We start from the raw sequence: 16,524 nt of genomic DNA, 5'->3' as shown, positions 1-16,524 counted from the left end.
AATTATGAAACTGAGTTAAAATGAGAACGAAAAGAGAATACTTGAGGGGGAAGTAGTGGTTATTTTGTGTCAACGCCAGACTTTTATAGTATTTTAGGGCTAACGCCAGAATACCCAGAACAACCTCATATTCTTATCGGTATTGTGTGTGGTATATACATTTTTAACTAGTCATGTAGGGGTCCATTTTTAAAAAATTGAAGATTGGCATAGCCCTAAATAGATGGCAAGTACAATAAAAAATCAAAATATCAAACAACTATCAGCTATTACCCCATCAAAATTTTAACTTCGAAAACTTCCAACTGATACTGCTTGTTCATGGTATACGTATAATGTCCCGGCCCTGTCTTGAACAAGTTATTGAGCACCATTATATGCAATCTTTTTGATTGAAAACGAAGTTCAACAACTACCGAAATGTTGCAGTTGAAGAAAAGGAAAGGACGATCTCATCACTGCATGGCATTAAAACATGCTATCTTATTAGTCCGTGATATCGCAAACGACGTCCTGTGCATGCACCTGTTAAATAAAGTATGCCGAGATGACCCCAAAAAGTGCACCTGGTGACAGTCGATTATATAATCGCATGACCTTTGAACCCCGTATGTAAATTAAGAATCTGGACAGGCTCAGGGAGCCGTTTGAGAAATGGCGTTCTGAGCGAGGAATTCGGCGATGTTTTTACGGATTATTGTGTTTTGGATGTAACAATTCGTATTGAGTGGCACGGTAGGTTAAAGATGCATGTTTTCTGATGACGGTCGCATATAGTGTGCGCCGTGTTAGTTTGAATAAATGTGTTATTTAGTCGGTTGAAGTGAGATGGGGTGCCGTTTCGCTCGTGGCGTTGTTGCCAACCTTCAGCTTAACAGATTACACAAACCACTGTTAAAAAAAAAAAATTAAAATAACATTTACTATGCAAGCGCCTGTGGCCTAGACCGATCACAAGAAATGTGTTTTATAGGCCTACAGTTAATTAAATACAATATTTATAATATATCCAGAATATGAGTGAAAAAGGCACTTAACATCTACATCAATTTCACGGGTTTAAGGTTTTTGAAAAATTGTCGAATGTCAACGTAAATTTCGTGAGAATTTATATAGATCTTTTATTGTGTTTACTACCCATGCGTTTCCTCCTTTTTCTGATCTGTATCTACCCGCGGTTGGAATATGGTTGACTACCTCGCATTCTGAATAACAATATATCAAATGTAAAGTGCGCAAGGCCGAACTACGTTCCCCTAACAATATACAATCTGACAGATGGAGTACATACTGAAGTAATTGTTGGTTGCCGCAAAGTGCACATGCTTTTAGAGCATCGGTCAAAGTCCCCAACTCCACTATGCGTCGGCCCGTGCGCCATGAAGTGTCCTCTTGTTCTACATTGCCATAAATTGGAGATGTGCTAACCTCTTCCTGACTTGATATAAATTGTCTCCGCCGAGACTGTAACTAACGTTATATGGTCGTCACACATTGGCACATTACATGTATGTGATACATCGGCGCTGTCCTTGTTTTCAATGAACCATCTTTAATTTATGTTCTCACTTCATTGAAAGCATAAGCCTTACCTAGTCTTTTAGTTTTACAAAACTGACCCCTTTACCTCTTGACCGCATCGTGCTGTAGGCCTAAACATTTATCTCCCAGCTGACTTGAAAATTAAACCAGATGTAACTACATTTTTTGTATTCGTGAATATAATCAAGGGCCCGGATCGCCGGACTCACGTCTGTGACGTCACAGAAGGGTCGGTCTACCTTAAGTCAAACCATGTTGTAGTGTGTGACTGGTCCTCATTAATGACTGTCTGCACAACACCACACGGTATATAAATAGAACACTCTAATGGAAAGTGTTCAGAACTGTCTTCACGTAATATATTAAATTGTGAAACATTGTAAAAATAAACTAGATGAGACAAGTAAATAGTCATTACCACTGCTGCCAAGATGAATGCTTGCTTTTAATTCGTTGCTATGCAGTTCGAATTGTCATATTAACAAGCTGGTTTTATTGCCGATGTTGTGCCTTTGGCTACTGCTCATATACCAGTTTCACTCTTTTCTCTGTACCTTGTCAACCGTAAAACTGTAACAACTGTATTAAGTTTTAATTGGATGAGAAACGCGTTTCGACCTTGCATACAGTAATATGCACACACGATGATTTTTGCCTTAAAATATACAAATATCACATACAAATGAAAAGTCTTTTGCATCCATTAGGTCAACCAAATAACAAAAAAAAAAACTTTTTCGCAGGTCTTGTCAAAAGTTGCAAACAGCTTAACTACATATCAACAGCACAAGACCCATGTTTATCCATCATATATTACAATAATTGAAGTGATTTTCGCAATTAAATTGTACATATTTACAGGTTTGTAAAATATAACTTACAAAAATGTTTATCACTGGGTTTGCCCTGTATATGACCCTTAATGATGGACTCCCCAGTGTGCGAGATGCCTGAGTGTGTATATGTTTCAGGACTTACATTTACATTTGACTGAAGTACTGATGCGTGTACGCTTTTGAATATGAAGACGATTTAATCATTTGCTGTACAATAAATGTTCAGTTAATGTCAAGTGTTAAATCATATACTTCAGATGAGTATGAAAAATATTTTATCGAATCATGTTCAGGTACTGTGAGAACAGCAGGCAGGGGGGCAGTCAAGACTTAATGGCAGGGAAAATACCATACACCAATACTATAAAACTCTTTCATATGTAGGTATACATAATATATATGGAGATTCAGTCCAAAAAGCCGTTAAACCTGATGCATCCAAAGAGAGCCATTTTGTTGACGTCATGGCGTCACGTTGTCATTATTCTTCATTTTGACGCCATAGTCAAATCAAGAGGTTTTATTAGATAGATTGTCAAGGACGTAATTGATACAGTCAGTCAGCCACTCTTCATCTCTACGTCAGCAATTTATTCAACCAATGATTAGAATTTAAATGGATTTGTCTTAGAGCATCCCTGTACTATACGGGTCTTATATTGTGCTAATGATAGAGCTTAACCCTTCGGTGCTCAGGGCTGATAAACCGTCTAATACTAACAAGTCTTAACATAATTCACTGTATAACAAAATATCGATCGCCATTCGTTCCAACTTTTTATAGAGCGTATACAGTGTATTGTTGAAGACGTTACGTTCTTTTGCGATGACATTTTACTTCTTTTTGTGTCGTATCTGACCAGAGATATTGATGGAATATTTAATCAAGCAATCAATCAAGCCAGCAATTTATCGCTATTCGAGGTACTGATAGGCATATCGCACGCACGAGAGGACGTCCTTTAATGACCTTAGCTTTTGATAAAACATTCAAAAAACAAAACCAAACCAAACCAACTTTTTAAAGTACACATACAAAGACAAGGTTTATGGAATGTTAATTAGGGCCCGTATCGAGGATACAGTGCCCAATGGTATTACATTTGTCTGTCTCTCTGTCCGTTCCCTATTTTAACTAATAACTGTAACTTTGACATGTATTGACTGATTCACATGAAACTTGGTCCAGATGTGAAATCATGAAAATACACATACAGCAAAACAGTCATGTTCAGTGGTCAAAACAAACCTCAGTGGTCAAAGTCATCACGTTCATAGTTCTGGTCCAATCTTTTTACTGATAAACTGATAAATTTCTCATATCTTTACTAAGAAATATTTTATTATAACATAATAAAGGTTCGGGTCAAAGATCAAGGTGACATTTTGCATGTTTTCAATGATAACATTTTTGTTAAGATATGATGAAAAAGAGTCTACTGATCAAAAGCAAAGGTCATCGGGTTCAAGGTCAAGGTAAAGAGGAAATTTTCTAGAATTTCAATGATGATGTTTTTTTGTTATGACACTTTGAAGAAATGTTTTAAACCAGGAGTCTAATGACCAAAGTTCACGGTCAAAATTCAGTGTCAAATTTTGCATCTCTCAACTGATAAACATTTTATCATGATATTAAGAATCAATGTTTGTTAGAATTAAACAAAGAGTCAAAGGACAAGGTAATAGGTTCAAAGGTGTTCGAGTCAAAGGTCAAGGTGAAATTTTGCATGTTTTCACAGATGAACATTTTCTTGTGACACTATGAAGCCATGTTGGTTGGGTTGTAAGAAGAAGTCAACTGACTTAAGATCAAGGCCAATGGTTTTAAAAAAGTACAATTTGTGATGATATTATGAAGTAAGATTAGTCGGGCTTTTAAAAATATGAAATCAACTGATTTAAAGTCGAGGTATCTGGATGAATGTCATGGATTTTTTTTTATCCTTTTAGTTATAAGAAATTTGTTTTGACAGTATGAAGCAAAACTGGTCTGAATTAAGAATAAGTGAACTGATAAAAGATAAAAAAAATCACTGAATCATAGCTTGTTAGTTAGGCTTACCACCTCGTGAACTTCTTGTGTAATGATGCGGCAAGGACTCCTTGTAGTGGGTAATGGCCAACTCCTTTCGTCGTCGTTGTATTGAGTTTCATTTTTACGGCATTGATAATCTGTTGTTTACATAAGAACCCACAGTCATGGGTGAACCATGAACTCCCTGCGTTTATCTTACGGACATGCATTGATGCAACAATTGTCCAGGGGTCCGATTTTGTAAGGTAGGCCTTTGACATCAGTAGATAACCACAAAACTAATATCCCGTTTGCATGCACAACCGGAAATAATGTCGATGCTCTCGATTTTGTACAATATTTTTTTTTATTAATACTGGACTTTTAATGTTCAATGTTGTCGTGTATTGTATTTCTGAAAAATCAGAAACGAGCCCCTGTGAGTGTGACGACATTGACAATTTCGTAAAGATCAAGAATGGCGCTTATAATAATTTAGTGTTGACTGCATTTTTTATCATAAAATATATACATGAAATATAAATCTCATAACTTGTGAAGTTGCTTTCCTGCAACGCCTGAGACTGTATTCCTACACTGACCGAATCACTGTAAATTGTAGTATACAGTCGCATGAATACATTTTGGTTTATTAATGACATATAGGCAAATGCAACACAGAATGTAAATATAATATATATCAATATATATATGAACCTTGGGTTGGGAATTTGAATCTAGCCCCTGTGGCTACAACATAACAATAAGAAATGTCCTCTGACTTATCTCTATTATTCATTTTCGGGCATGAGATACTGTCGGATAAATAAGAAATATCTTCGTAACTGATAACCGGCAAAGTTGATATTATTGTACATTTTGAAAATATAAAATCGTATCCCTTTGAAAAAATTCAAAGGTTCATATTCATGTAGATATATATAAGTATCACTTTTTAACTCACAAGAAGAAAAAGCCGAAAAAGCGTTTTAAAAATTTACTTTTACTGGTTGATAAAAGCGTATATATAACCACGGATAATAAATTGTGAACCTCTTTGAGACGACTATGTTGCTGTGATAAAGCGATATTTAAAACACCAATTAATACGATACCGTGTCAATAAAACAGAGATTGTCCCTGACCGTGAACGTTAAAGGTTTCCGTCTCCCTCAGTCTATTACCATTGACCAAACAGCGTATAGAGGATCAAACTTAACAAACTATATTATATCGTTGAATATTTCTCGTGATTGTGAGCTGTATAAGTATATACAACAAAAGCAAAACAAAACAAACAAACAAAAAATGGATGTTATTACATGGTACATTGTGTCATATATTTCATATATTTGTTTCTATTTGTTGAATGCGGACATGTAAAAAAAGCTGAAAAAAATACAATTCTGATATATGCCTAGTGAAACACAGGTAAATATCATGTGACTGTACAGGTAAAAAAGGACATCTTATGTGAAAGAGTATATAATAGCATCCCCATTGTTTCCTGAAACAACACCTATCTATTGTTAAAAAAATGTTGGCGTTCAGAGAACACCCCCTTTACACTAGGACTACCTCATAATGGGGAACGTCAAATAGTACGTGACGGGGTTTAATTGCGATAATTGAAGTGATTATCGCAATTAAATTGTACATATTTACAGGTTTGTAAAATATAACTTACAAAAATGTATATCACTGGGTTTGCCCTGTATATGACCCTTAATGATGGACTCCCCAGTGTGCGAGATGCCTGCGTGTGTATATGTTTCAGGACTTACATTTACATTTGACTGAAGTACTGATGCGTGTACGCTTTTGAATATGAAGACGATTTTAATCATTTGCTGTACAATAAATGTTCAGTTAATGTCAAGTGTTAAATCGTAAACTTCAGATGAGTACGAAAAATATTTTATCGAATCATGTTCAGGTTCTGTGAGAACAGCAGGCAGGGGGGCAGTCAAGACTTAATGGCAGGGAAAATACCATACACCAATACTATAAAACTCTTTCATATGTAGGTATACATAATATATATGGAGATTCAGTCCAAAAAGCCGTTAAACCTGATGCATCCAAAGAGAGCCATTTTGTTGACGTCATGGCGTCACGTTGTCATTATTCTTCATTTTGACGCCATAGTCAAATCAAGAGGTTTTATTAGATAGATTGTCAAGGACGTAATTGATACAGTCAGTCTGCCACTCTTCATCTCTACGTCAGCAATTTATTCAACCAATGATTGGAATTTAAATGGATTTGTCTTAGAGCATCCCTGTACTATACGGGTCTTATATTGTGCTAATGATAGAGCTTAACCCTTCGGTCCTCAGGGCTGATAAACCGTCTAATACTAACAAGTCTTAACATAATTCACTGTATAAAAAAATATCGATCGCCATTCGTTCCAACTTTTTATAGAGCGTATACAGTGTATTGTTGAAGACGTTACGTTCTTTTGCGATGACATTTTACTTCTTTTTGTGCCGTATCTGACCAGAGATATTGATGGAATATTTAATCAAGCAATCAATCAAGCCAGCAATTTATCGCTACAGTTTTATTCGAGGTACTGATAGGCATATCGCACGCACGAGAGGACGTCCTTAAATGACCTTAGCTTTTGATAAAACATTCAAAAAATAAAACCAAACCAAACCAACTTTTTAAAGTACACATACAAAGACAAGGTTTATGGAACGTTTATTAGGGCCCGTATCGAGGATACAGTGCCCAATGGTATTACATTTGTCTGTCTCTCTGTCCGTTCCCTATTTTAACTAATAACTGTAACTTTGACATGTATTGACTGATTCACATGAAACTTGGTCCAGATGTGAAATCATGAAAATACACATACAGCAAAACAGTCATGTTCAGTGGTCAAAACAAACCTCAGTGGTCAAAGTCATCACGTTCATAGTTCTGGTCCAATCTTTTTACTGATAAACTGATAAATTTCTCATATCTTTACTAAGAAATATTTTATTATAACATGATAAAGCTTCGGGTCAAAGATCAAGGTGACATTTTGCATGTTTTCAATGATAAAATTTTTGTTAAGATATGATGAAAAAGAGTCTACTGATCAAAAGCAAAGGTCATCGGGTTCAAGGTCAAGGTAAAGAGGAAATTTTCTAGAATTTCAATGATGATGTTTTTTTGTTATGACACTTTGAAGAAATGTTTTAAACCAGGAGTCTAATGACCAAAGTTCACGGTCAAAATTCAGTGTCAAATTTTGCATCTCTCAACTGATAAACATTTTATCATGATATTAAGAATCAATGTTTGTTAGAATTAAACAAGGAGTCAAAGGACAAGGTAATAGGTTCAAAGGTGTTCGGGTCAAAGGTCAAGGTGAAATTTTGCATGTTTTCACAGATGAACATTTTCTTGTGACACTATGAAGCCATGTTGGTTGGGTTGTAAGAAGAAGTCAACTGACTTAAGATCAAGGCCAATGGTTTTAAAAAAAGTACAATTTTGTGATGATATTATGAAATAAGATTAGTCGGGCTTTTTAAAAATATGAAATCAACTGATTTAAAGTCAAGGTATCTGGGTGAATGTCATGGATTTTTTTTTATCCTTTTAGTTATAAGAAATTTGTTTTGACAGTATGAAGCAAAACTGGTCTGAATTAAGAATAAGTGAACTGATAAAAGATAAAAAAAAAAATCACTGAATCATAGCTTGTTAGTTAGGCTTACCACCTCGTGAACTTCTTGTGTAATGATGCGGGAAGGACTCCTTGTAGTGGGTAATGGCCAACTCCTTTCGTCGTCGTTGTATTGAGTTTCATTTTTACGGCATTGATAATCTGTTGTTTACATAATAACCCACAGTCATGGGTGAACCATGAACTCCCTGTGTTTATCTTACGGACATGCATTGATGCAACAATTGTCCAGGGGTCCGATTTTGTAAGGTAGGCCTTTGACATCAGTAGATAACCACAAAACTAATATCCCGTTTGCATGCACAACCGGAAATAATGTCGATGCTCTCGATTTTGTACAATATCTATTTTTATTAATACTGGACTTTTAATGTTCAATGTTGTCGTGTATTGTATTTCTGAAAAATCAGAAACGAGCCCCTCTGAGTGTGACGACATTGACAATTTGATAATTTCGTAAAGATCAAGAATGGCGCTTATAATAATTTAGTGTTGACTGCATTTTTTTATCATAAAATATATACATGAAATATAAATCTCATAACTTGTGAAGTTGCTTTATTTTTAGGTGGTTAAGTAAACAAATGCTAGCATTCGAAATCTCTCCAGGCCGAAAGTAACTAGCGGCCAATGTTTTAACCTGCAACGCCTGAGACTGTATTCCTACACTGACCGAATCACTTTAAATTGTAGTATACAGTCGCATGAATACATTTTGGTTTATTAATGACATATAGGCAAATGCAACACAGAATGTAAATATATTATATATCAATATATATATGAACCTTGGGTTGGGAATTTGAATCAAGCCCCTGTGGCTACAACATAACAATAAGAAATGTCCTCTGACTTATCTCTATTATCCATTTTCGGACATAAGATACTGTCGGATAAATAAGAAATATCTTCGTAACTGATAACCGGCAAAGTTGATATTATTGTACATTTTGAAAATATAAAATCGTATCCCTTTGAAAAAATTCAAAGGTTCATATGCATGTAGATATATATAAGTATCACTTTTTAACTCACAAGAAGAAAAAGCCGAAAAAGCGTTTTAAAAATTTACTTTTACTGGTTGATAAAAGCGTATATATAACCACGGATAATAAATTGTGAACCTCTTTGAGACGACTATGTTGCTGTGATAAAGCGATATTTAAAACACCACTTCATACGATACCGTGTCAATAAAACAGAGATTGTCCCTGACCGTGAACGTTAAAGGTTTCCGTCTCCCTCAGTCTATTACCATTGACCAAACAGCGTATAGAGGATCAAACTTAACAAACTATATTATATCGTTGAATATTTCTCGTGATTGTGAGCTGTATAAGTATATACAACAAAAGCAAAACAAAACAAACAAACAAAAAATGGATGTTATTACATGGTACATTGTGTCATATATTTCATATATTTGTTTCTATTTGTTGAATGCGGACATGTAAAAAAATTCAGTGTCAAATTTTGCATCTCTCAACCGATAAACATTTTATCATGACATTAAGAATCAATGTTTGTTAGAATTAAACAAGGAGTCAAAGGACAAGGTAATAGGTTCAAAGGTGTTCGGGTCAAAGGTCAAGGTGAAATTTTGCATGTTTTCACAGATGAACATTTTCTTGTGACACTATGAAGCCATGTTGGTTGGGTTGTAAGAAGAAGTCAACTGACTTAAGATCAAGGCCAATAGTTTAAAAAAAAGTACAATTTTTTGATGATATTATGAAGTAAGATTAGTCGGGCTTTTTAAATATATGAAATCAACTGATTTAAAGTCGAGGTATCTGGGTGAATGTCATGGATTTTTTTTATCCTTTTAGTTATAAGAAATTTGTTTTGACAGTATGAAGCAAAACTGGTCTGAATTAAGAATAAGTGAACTGATGAAAGATAAAAAATCACTCAATCATAGCTTGTTAGTTAGGCTTATCACCCCGTGAACAGCTTGTGTAATGATGCGGCAAGGACTCCTTGTAGAACACCCCATTTACACAAGGAATACCTCATAACGAGGAACGTCAAATAGAACGTGACGGGGTTTCTGTCCGGTCAATCGATAGCCTGATTTCAACAGAATCACTCCACCGCTGCGCAACAGAGGAAATCTATCTTGCGAAAGGATTTAAATAAAAACAAATCTACTTTACATAACTAGAATTTCTTACAAGTGCAGATTGTATCTTTAAAGGTGTTTTTCCCATCATCAGTACAATTCAAATCAGTTTTGTTTTAGTATCATGTAATTATGTCTCATTTATCGGCTGTACTTGAGAACATATAAACCTTTTAAGTAGTGTACATTCATATCGCATGGGAAGAAGCAACTTTTAATCTTAGTATACTGATACGGCTAAATATCTTTGTATAAAACTTAATAAAGAGACATCATGGTTGAGTAAGTCAATGGATTTCGATATTTTACAATGAATGATCAGCAAAATATAAGATATAACATAAAAGACACATATGAAATTAATCACATCATGTTACATATCAAATAATACTTTCTCTTGTATCAAGGCATTCTATTGGCTGCATGACTTGTTCCTCCTCTGCCAACTCGTCTGTTTTATCTGTTGGCGGTCTGTAGAAATACTGGGCCAGAAAATAACATATGATACTACATGACTTCACTAAACACCACCAAATGAAAATCCGGATACCCATATTCGACTTTTCGTATATCCAACAACTTCCGGTTTCGCCGCATATATCTTGCCAAACTTTGCATGCGCTGTCAATTATAGATCCGAGCATAAGCGGACCTGGAGTTGTCCCTGAAAAAAAAGACAATACACAGTATACCATATGAAAGCCTAGTAGTGCCAATACGATAAGAAATACTTAATTGATACCGCGAACAACACGTTGCTACCCAATTTAAGCCATGTATTTGCATAAAAAACACAGAAAAAACACGTAATAACGTTAATCGAAACGCGTTATAAAGCCAACTAAAACACGTGATAAGGCAACTCATAATACATTCAAACGAAATTAAACATGATTTATCGCAAATCTTAAAACATTCTTACGCAAATTAAAACACGCTTTAACACAAAACGAAACACTTTATAACGCAAATCGAAACACGTTTTAACGGAAATCGAAACACGTTTTAACGCAAATCGAAACACGTTTTAACGCAAATCGAAACACTTTATAACGCAAATTAAAACAAGTAATAACGCACATTGAAACGCGTTTTAACGCAAATTGAACAAGTTTTAATGGCGTTTGATTTTGATAATCGTCAGAATTCATGGCATAAGCTAGATGAGGGAACTGACGGGAACATGCTAAAAATTATACGATTTTTTTACATTAAATAGTGTGTTAAACAAAAACGTAACAAGTTAAACTTGTTTAAATGTGGCAATGGATTATTTCAAGGGAAAGTTTGCCCTCCCCTCATTCTTTTTTGTATGCAAATGATTGTGATATGCAATTTCAAACAGATGATGTATCTCAATATGGATTCAATTTATTAATTTATTTTATAAGTTTATGCGGACGATTTAGTCATTCTAGCAAAAACACCCGAAGGGCTACAAAAATGCTCGATTCTCTGGAAAATACAAAAATAATTGGGTCTTTTCTGTTAACACCTATAAAACAAATAAGTTAATGTAAGACTGATAACTGTACCTATTTCATTTACAGGTGTGTAGAATGATAACTGTACCTATTTCATTTACAGGTGTGTATAATGATAACTGTACCTATTTCATTTACAGGTGTTTAGAATGATAATTGTACCTATTTCATTTACAGGTGTTTAGAATGATAACTGTACCTATTTAATTTACAGGTGTTTAGAATGATAACTGTACCTATTTCATTTACATGTGTGTAGAATGATAACTGTACCTATTTCATTTACAAGTGTGTAGAATGATACTTGTTCTGATTTAAAGGTATCAAGACTGGTATCTGTACGTATTTACAGGTATCTAGACTGATAAATGTACAGATTTACAGGTGTGTAGACTGAACATTGTACGGATTTACAGGTGTGTAGACTGAACATTGTACGGATTTACAGGTGTGTAGACTGAACATTGTACGGATTTACAGGTGTGTAGACTGAACATTGTACGGATTTACAGGTGTGTAGACTGAACATTATACGGATTTACTGGTGTGTAGACAGAACATTGTACGGATTTCCTGGTGTGTAGACTGAACATTGTACGGATTTACAGGTGTGTATATTGAACATTGTACAAATTTACAGGTGTGTAGATTGCACATTGTACGGATTTACAGTTGAGTAGACTGAACATTGTACGGATTTACAGGTGTGTATATTGAACATTGTACGGATTTACAGGTGTGTAGACTGAACATTGTACGGATTTACAGGTGTGTAGACTGAACATTATACGGATTTACAGGTGTGTATTGAACATTGTACGGATTTATAGGTGTGTAGACTGGACATTGTACGGATTTACAGGTGTGTATATTGAACATTGTACGGATTTACAGGTGTGTAGACTGAACATTGTACGGATTTACAGGTGTGTAGACTGAACATTATACGGATTTACAGGTGTGTATATTGAACATTGTACGGATTTACAGGTGTGTAGACTGAACATTGTACGGATTTACAAGGGTGTAGACTGAACATTGTACGGATTTACAGGTGTGTAAATTGAACAGTTTACGGATTCACAGGAATACTGAAAATTGTTTTTATTTACATTTATTTGGACTGGTAATCTGTACAGTTCATAATCTCGTCGTCACCTGTTGTACGGATTTACAGGTGACGAGATTATGAACTGTACATATTTACAAGTTATAGACTGATTATTTTACATGTTTCTAGGCCAATAATTACAGATTTACAGCTGTCTATACTGATAACTGTTGATTTTTTTTGTTTCAGTTGAATACTGCAGGATCGAATGGTTTTAAAATATGTAACATACAAATCATCGGACAATATCGATGTACATTGTACAACTAAACGAATACCTCAAACATATAAACATGTACTTGTGTGTTGATACGAAGACCGTAATGATGTAGCACATTCCGCGCATATTTTTCTCGCGTATTCTAAACAACATGATCAACTTGAATGTCGAGCACTGTAAGGGGTTAATAGTGTTAGGTGTAATTCGATATTAACGTTCAAGTCAGATATCAATGACATACGGATATTTGTTCGTTCTTTCCTCTCCACTGTGTTGTCTTCCTCACACCATAATGTTAACTCTAGGACCCTGATGTCATTTATCTTTGTTTCATATATACCACTAATGAAAACTGAGCTGATAGCAAGCTCTCATTATGACGAAAGTGTGACATCGCAATCAAAGTGACACATTTCCAATAAAACTTATCCGTGTATGGTAAACTAATTGAAGAGTTAGGTTGCTGTTTTTATCATGAAACGACGAGCCGGTAGCAAAAATATCACTTCTGTCATAAACATTCTCAGCGGACACAACACTACCAACTGTGGCCCTATATGGACAGAGTAGATATATGCTGTGCAATACCTGTTAGCGGTACCCCATATGTACACAGTAGATACAATACCGGTTACTGGTACCCTTTATGTACACAGTAGATACAATACCGGTTACTGGCACCCTATATGTACACAGTAGATACAATATCGGTTACTGGTATCCTATATGTACACAGTAGATACAATACCGGTTACTGGTACCCTATATATACACAGTAGATACAATACCGGTTACTGGTACCCTATATATACACAGTAGATACAATACCGGTTACTGGTACCCTATATATACACAGTAGATACAATACCGGTTACTGGTATCCTATATATACATAGTAGATACAATACCGGTTACTGGTACCCTATATGTACACAGTATATACAATACCGGTTACTGGTACCCTATATATACACAGTAGATACAATACCGCTTACTGGTACCCTATATATACACAGTAGATACAATACCGGTTACTTGTACGCTATATATACACAGTAGATACAATACCGGTTACTGGTACCCTATATATACACAGTAGATACAATACCGGTTACTGGTACCCTATATATACACAGTAGATACAATACCTGTTACCGGTACCCTATATATACACAGTAGATACAATACCGGTTACTGGTACCCTATATATACACAGTAGATACAATACCGGTTACTGGTACACTATATATACACAGTAGATACAATACCGGTTACTGGTACCCTTTATATACACAATAGATACAATACCGGTTACTGGTACCCTATATATACACAGCCAGTTACTGGTATCCTATATGTTCACAGTATACGTAATATAAGATAGTTTGGTCATATTCAACAGACAAAACACATACATGTATCTATATACATACCCAACAGTCTCAACAGTAGCCACTGTGTTCCAATGGCTAGCGCCTTTTGTGATTCGGAAACGCATCTAAAATAGAAGAATGTAATATAGAGCTTACGTACATTTTTAAACTCAGGCTTGAATTAAGTTCATGCAATGTGAGTGCTTGAATAACATTTGATTTAAAAACTGACAAATTAATTGTCTGGTTTGTAAAATAAGGGTTAAGCAACAGGAAGTGGTGTACAATACGAAATCAGGATATCGAAGGAAAGTCAGCTTGATCATTTACTTGATTTTTTTTTTCGTATAGAAAAATGGGTCTTATAAATATTTGTCTTGTTATACATATAGTAAGAAAGGAAGAGTTATCGCCCCTGAAATAACCAATATATAAATATTTGTAACGGCACAATATTCCGTTCTGTAATCCTTAATTGTATCAATACCATCAATAGATACATAAAAAAATGCCTCATTTTCAAACGAATCAGTGTCCTTCTGACAACGTAAATTAGTTTAATACATCGCCCCGTTGTCGAAGAGAAACATTTTCACATCAACATGCTACAACTGTAGCTATATATTGTTTTGACCTTATCAACTGAATTATGTCAGCATCGGCGATCGTTTGCTGCAAGAGACGGCCATATTCCTGATACTTAAATAAAAAGTTTTTCTTCCAAAATCACATTCCATTTAGAAACACGGGTTTCATGAGACCAACATCAACACTCGTTCCCGCCCCGTCATATTGTTGTAAAACGAGTGGTATGATATGACCAAAATGAGTTATCATATCTGTATAACGATACAGAAACGACAGGAATATACATCTGTATTACGATAATATCAGACAGAACAGCAACGACAGGAATATACATATGTTTTGCTCTGAGAATAACTAACCGGAATCTTCGGAACAATACTATGCTGTTTCATAACAACATTGGTGAATGGAAATTAAGTTTTACCTTAACGTGTCTGTCCTACCTTAACGTGTCTGTCCTACCTTAACGTGTCTGTCCTACCTTAATGTGTCTGTCCTACCTTAATGTGTCTGTGTTACCTTAATGTGTCTGTGTTACCTTAATAAAATCTATTACCTGTAAGTGATCGAGATCGGGTTATCTCAGTCGAGGGCTAAGATTCTGTAACATAATCCCAACCGAGGCGTTAGCCGAGGTTGTGATGTTACAGAATCTTAGCCCGAGACTGAGATAACCCGATCTCGATCACTTACAGGTAATAGATTTTTTTTTCTCGCACCTCTTACATACATCTAGTTGTGTATTTATATATGCGTTTAGAGTGTAAGAGTATCCCGCCTGCGGCCTCCCGGTTCAAAGCCGATTAACCACTTCATCTGCGCTTCGAATTCAGTCCTTTCGCGTAAAAATATAGTTCGGTTATATCAAAGAAGAAAAACAGTGATCAATCGGTACATATTATTTTAATAATAAACAACAACCAACCAAACAATGCATAGTAATTAAATACATGACAAAAACAGTTTGAATGCACATATCGAGAGTATTACGTCACTTGCGCGGATGAATACATGAATTGGTTAAAATTCCGCCAAAACTCACGTAAAGGTACCAGACAGATCGGACGAGATAGAGAAATCTAGCACTGGGTATCACGTGAGATTTCCCTGTCCGAGGTGCGAGAATAACGTGTCTGTGCTACCTTAACGTGTCTGTGCTACCTTAACGTGTCTGTGCTACCTTAACGTGTCTGTGTTACCTTAACGTGTCTGTGTTACCTTAACGTGTCTGTCCTACCTTAACGTGTCTGTCCTACCTTAACGTGTCTGTGTTACCTTAACGTGTCTGTGTTACCTTAACGTGTCTGTGTTACCTTAACGTGTCTGTGTTACCTTAACGTGTCTGTGTTACCTTAACGTGTCTGTGTTACCTTAACGTGTCTGTGTTACCTTAACGTGTCTGTGTTACCTTAACGTGTCTGTGTTACCTTAACGTGTCTGCCCTACCTTAACGTGTCTGTCCTACCTTAACGTGTCTGTGTTACCTTAACGTGTTTGTGTTACCGTAACGTATCTGTGTTACATTAACGTGTCTATGTTATCTTAA

General features: G+C 35.4%; 1 protein-coding gene and 1 long non-coding RNA gene across 3 annotated transcripts in view; one reads left to right on the top strand and one right to left on the bottom strand.

The window, feature by feature from the left end:
* The first annotated feature begins 1,552 nt into the window (after positions 1 to 1,552).
* Positions 1,553 to 9,019, top strand: LOC117317640. Its single transcript, XR_004530215.1, has 2 exons — positions 1,553 to 3,302; positions 6,968 to 9,019. It is a non-coding gene; the product is annotated as an uncharacterized LOC117317640 (long non-coding RNA).
* The window catches only part of LOC117317639 (solute carrier organic anion transporter family member 4A1-like), a 24,542-nt gene continuing 16,641 nt past the window's right edge, over positions 8,624 to 16,524 (bottom strand). For both annotated transcript variants that reach the window (XM_033872496.1, XM_033872495.1), the window contains exons 12-13: positions 14,451 to 14,515; positions 8,624 to 10,866 (exon numbers count right to left, since the gene is read on the bottom strand). In XM_033872496.1, coding sequence (XP_033728387.1) covers positions 10,583 to 10,866; positions 14,451 to 14,515 — 349 coding nt within the window. In that variant the 3' untranslated portion in view covers positions 8,624 to 10,582. The remainder of the gene's footprint in view (positions 10,867 to 14,450; positions 14,516 to 16,524) is intronic.

Source organism: Pecten maximus, chromosome 19 (assembly GCF_902652985.1).
Source record: "Pecten maximus chromosome 19, xPecMax1.1, whole genome shotgun sequence".
NCBI lineage: Eukaryota > Metazoa > Mollusca > Bivalvia > Pectinida > Pectinidae > Pecten > Pecten maximus.
The sequence above is the reverse complement of the archived record's forward strand: the minus strand, read 5'-3'. Positions and strand labels throughout refer to the sequence as shown.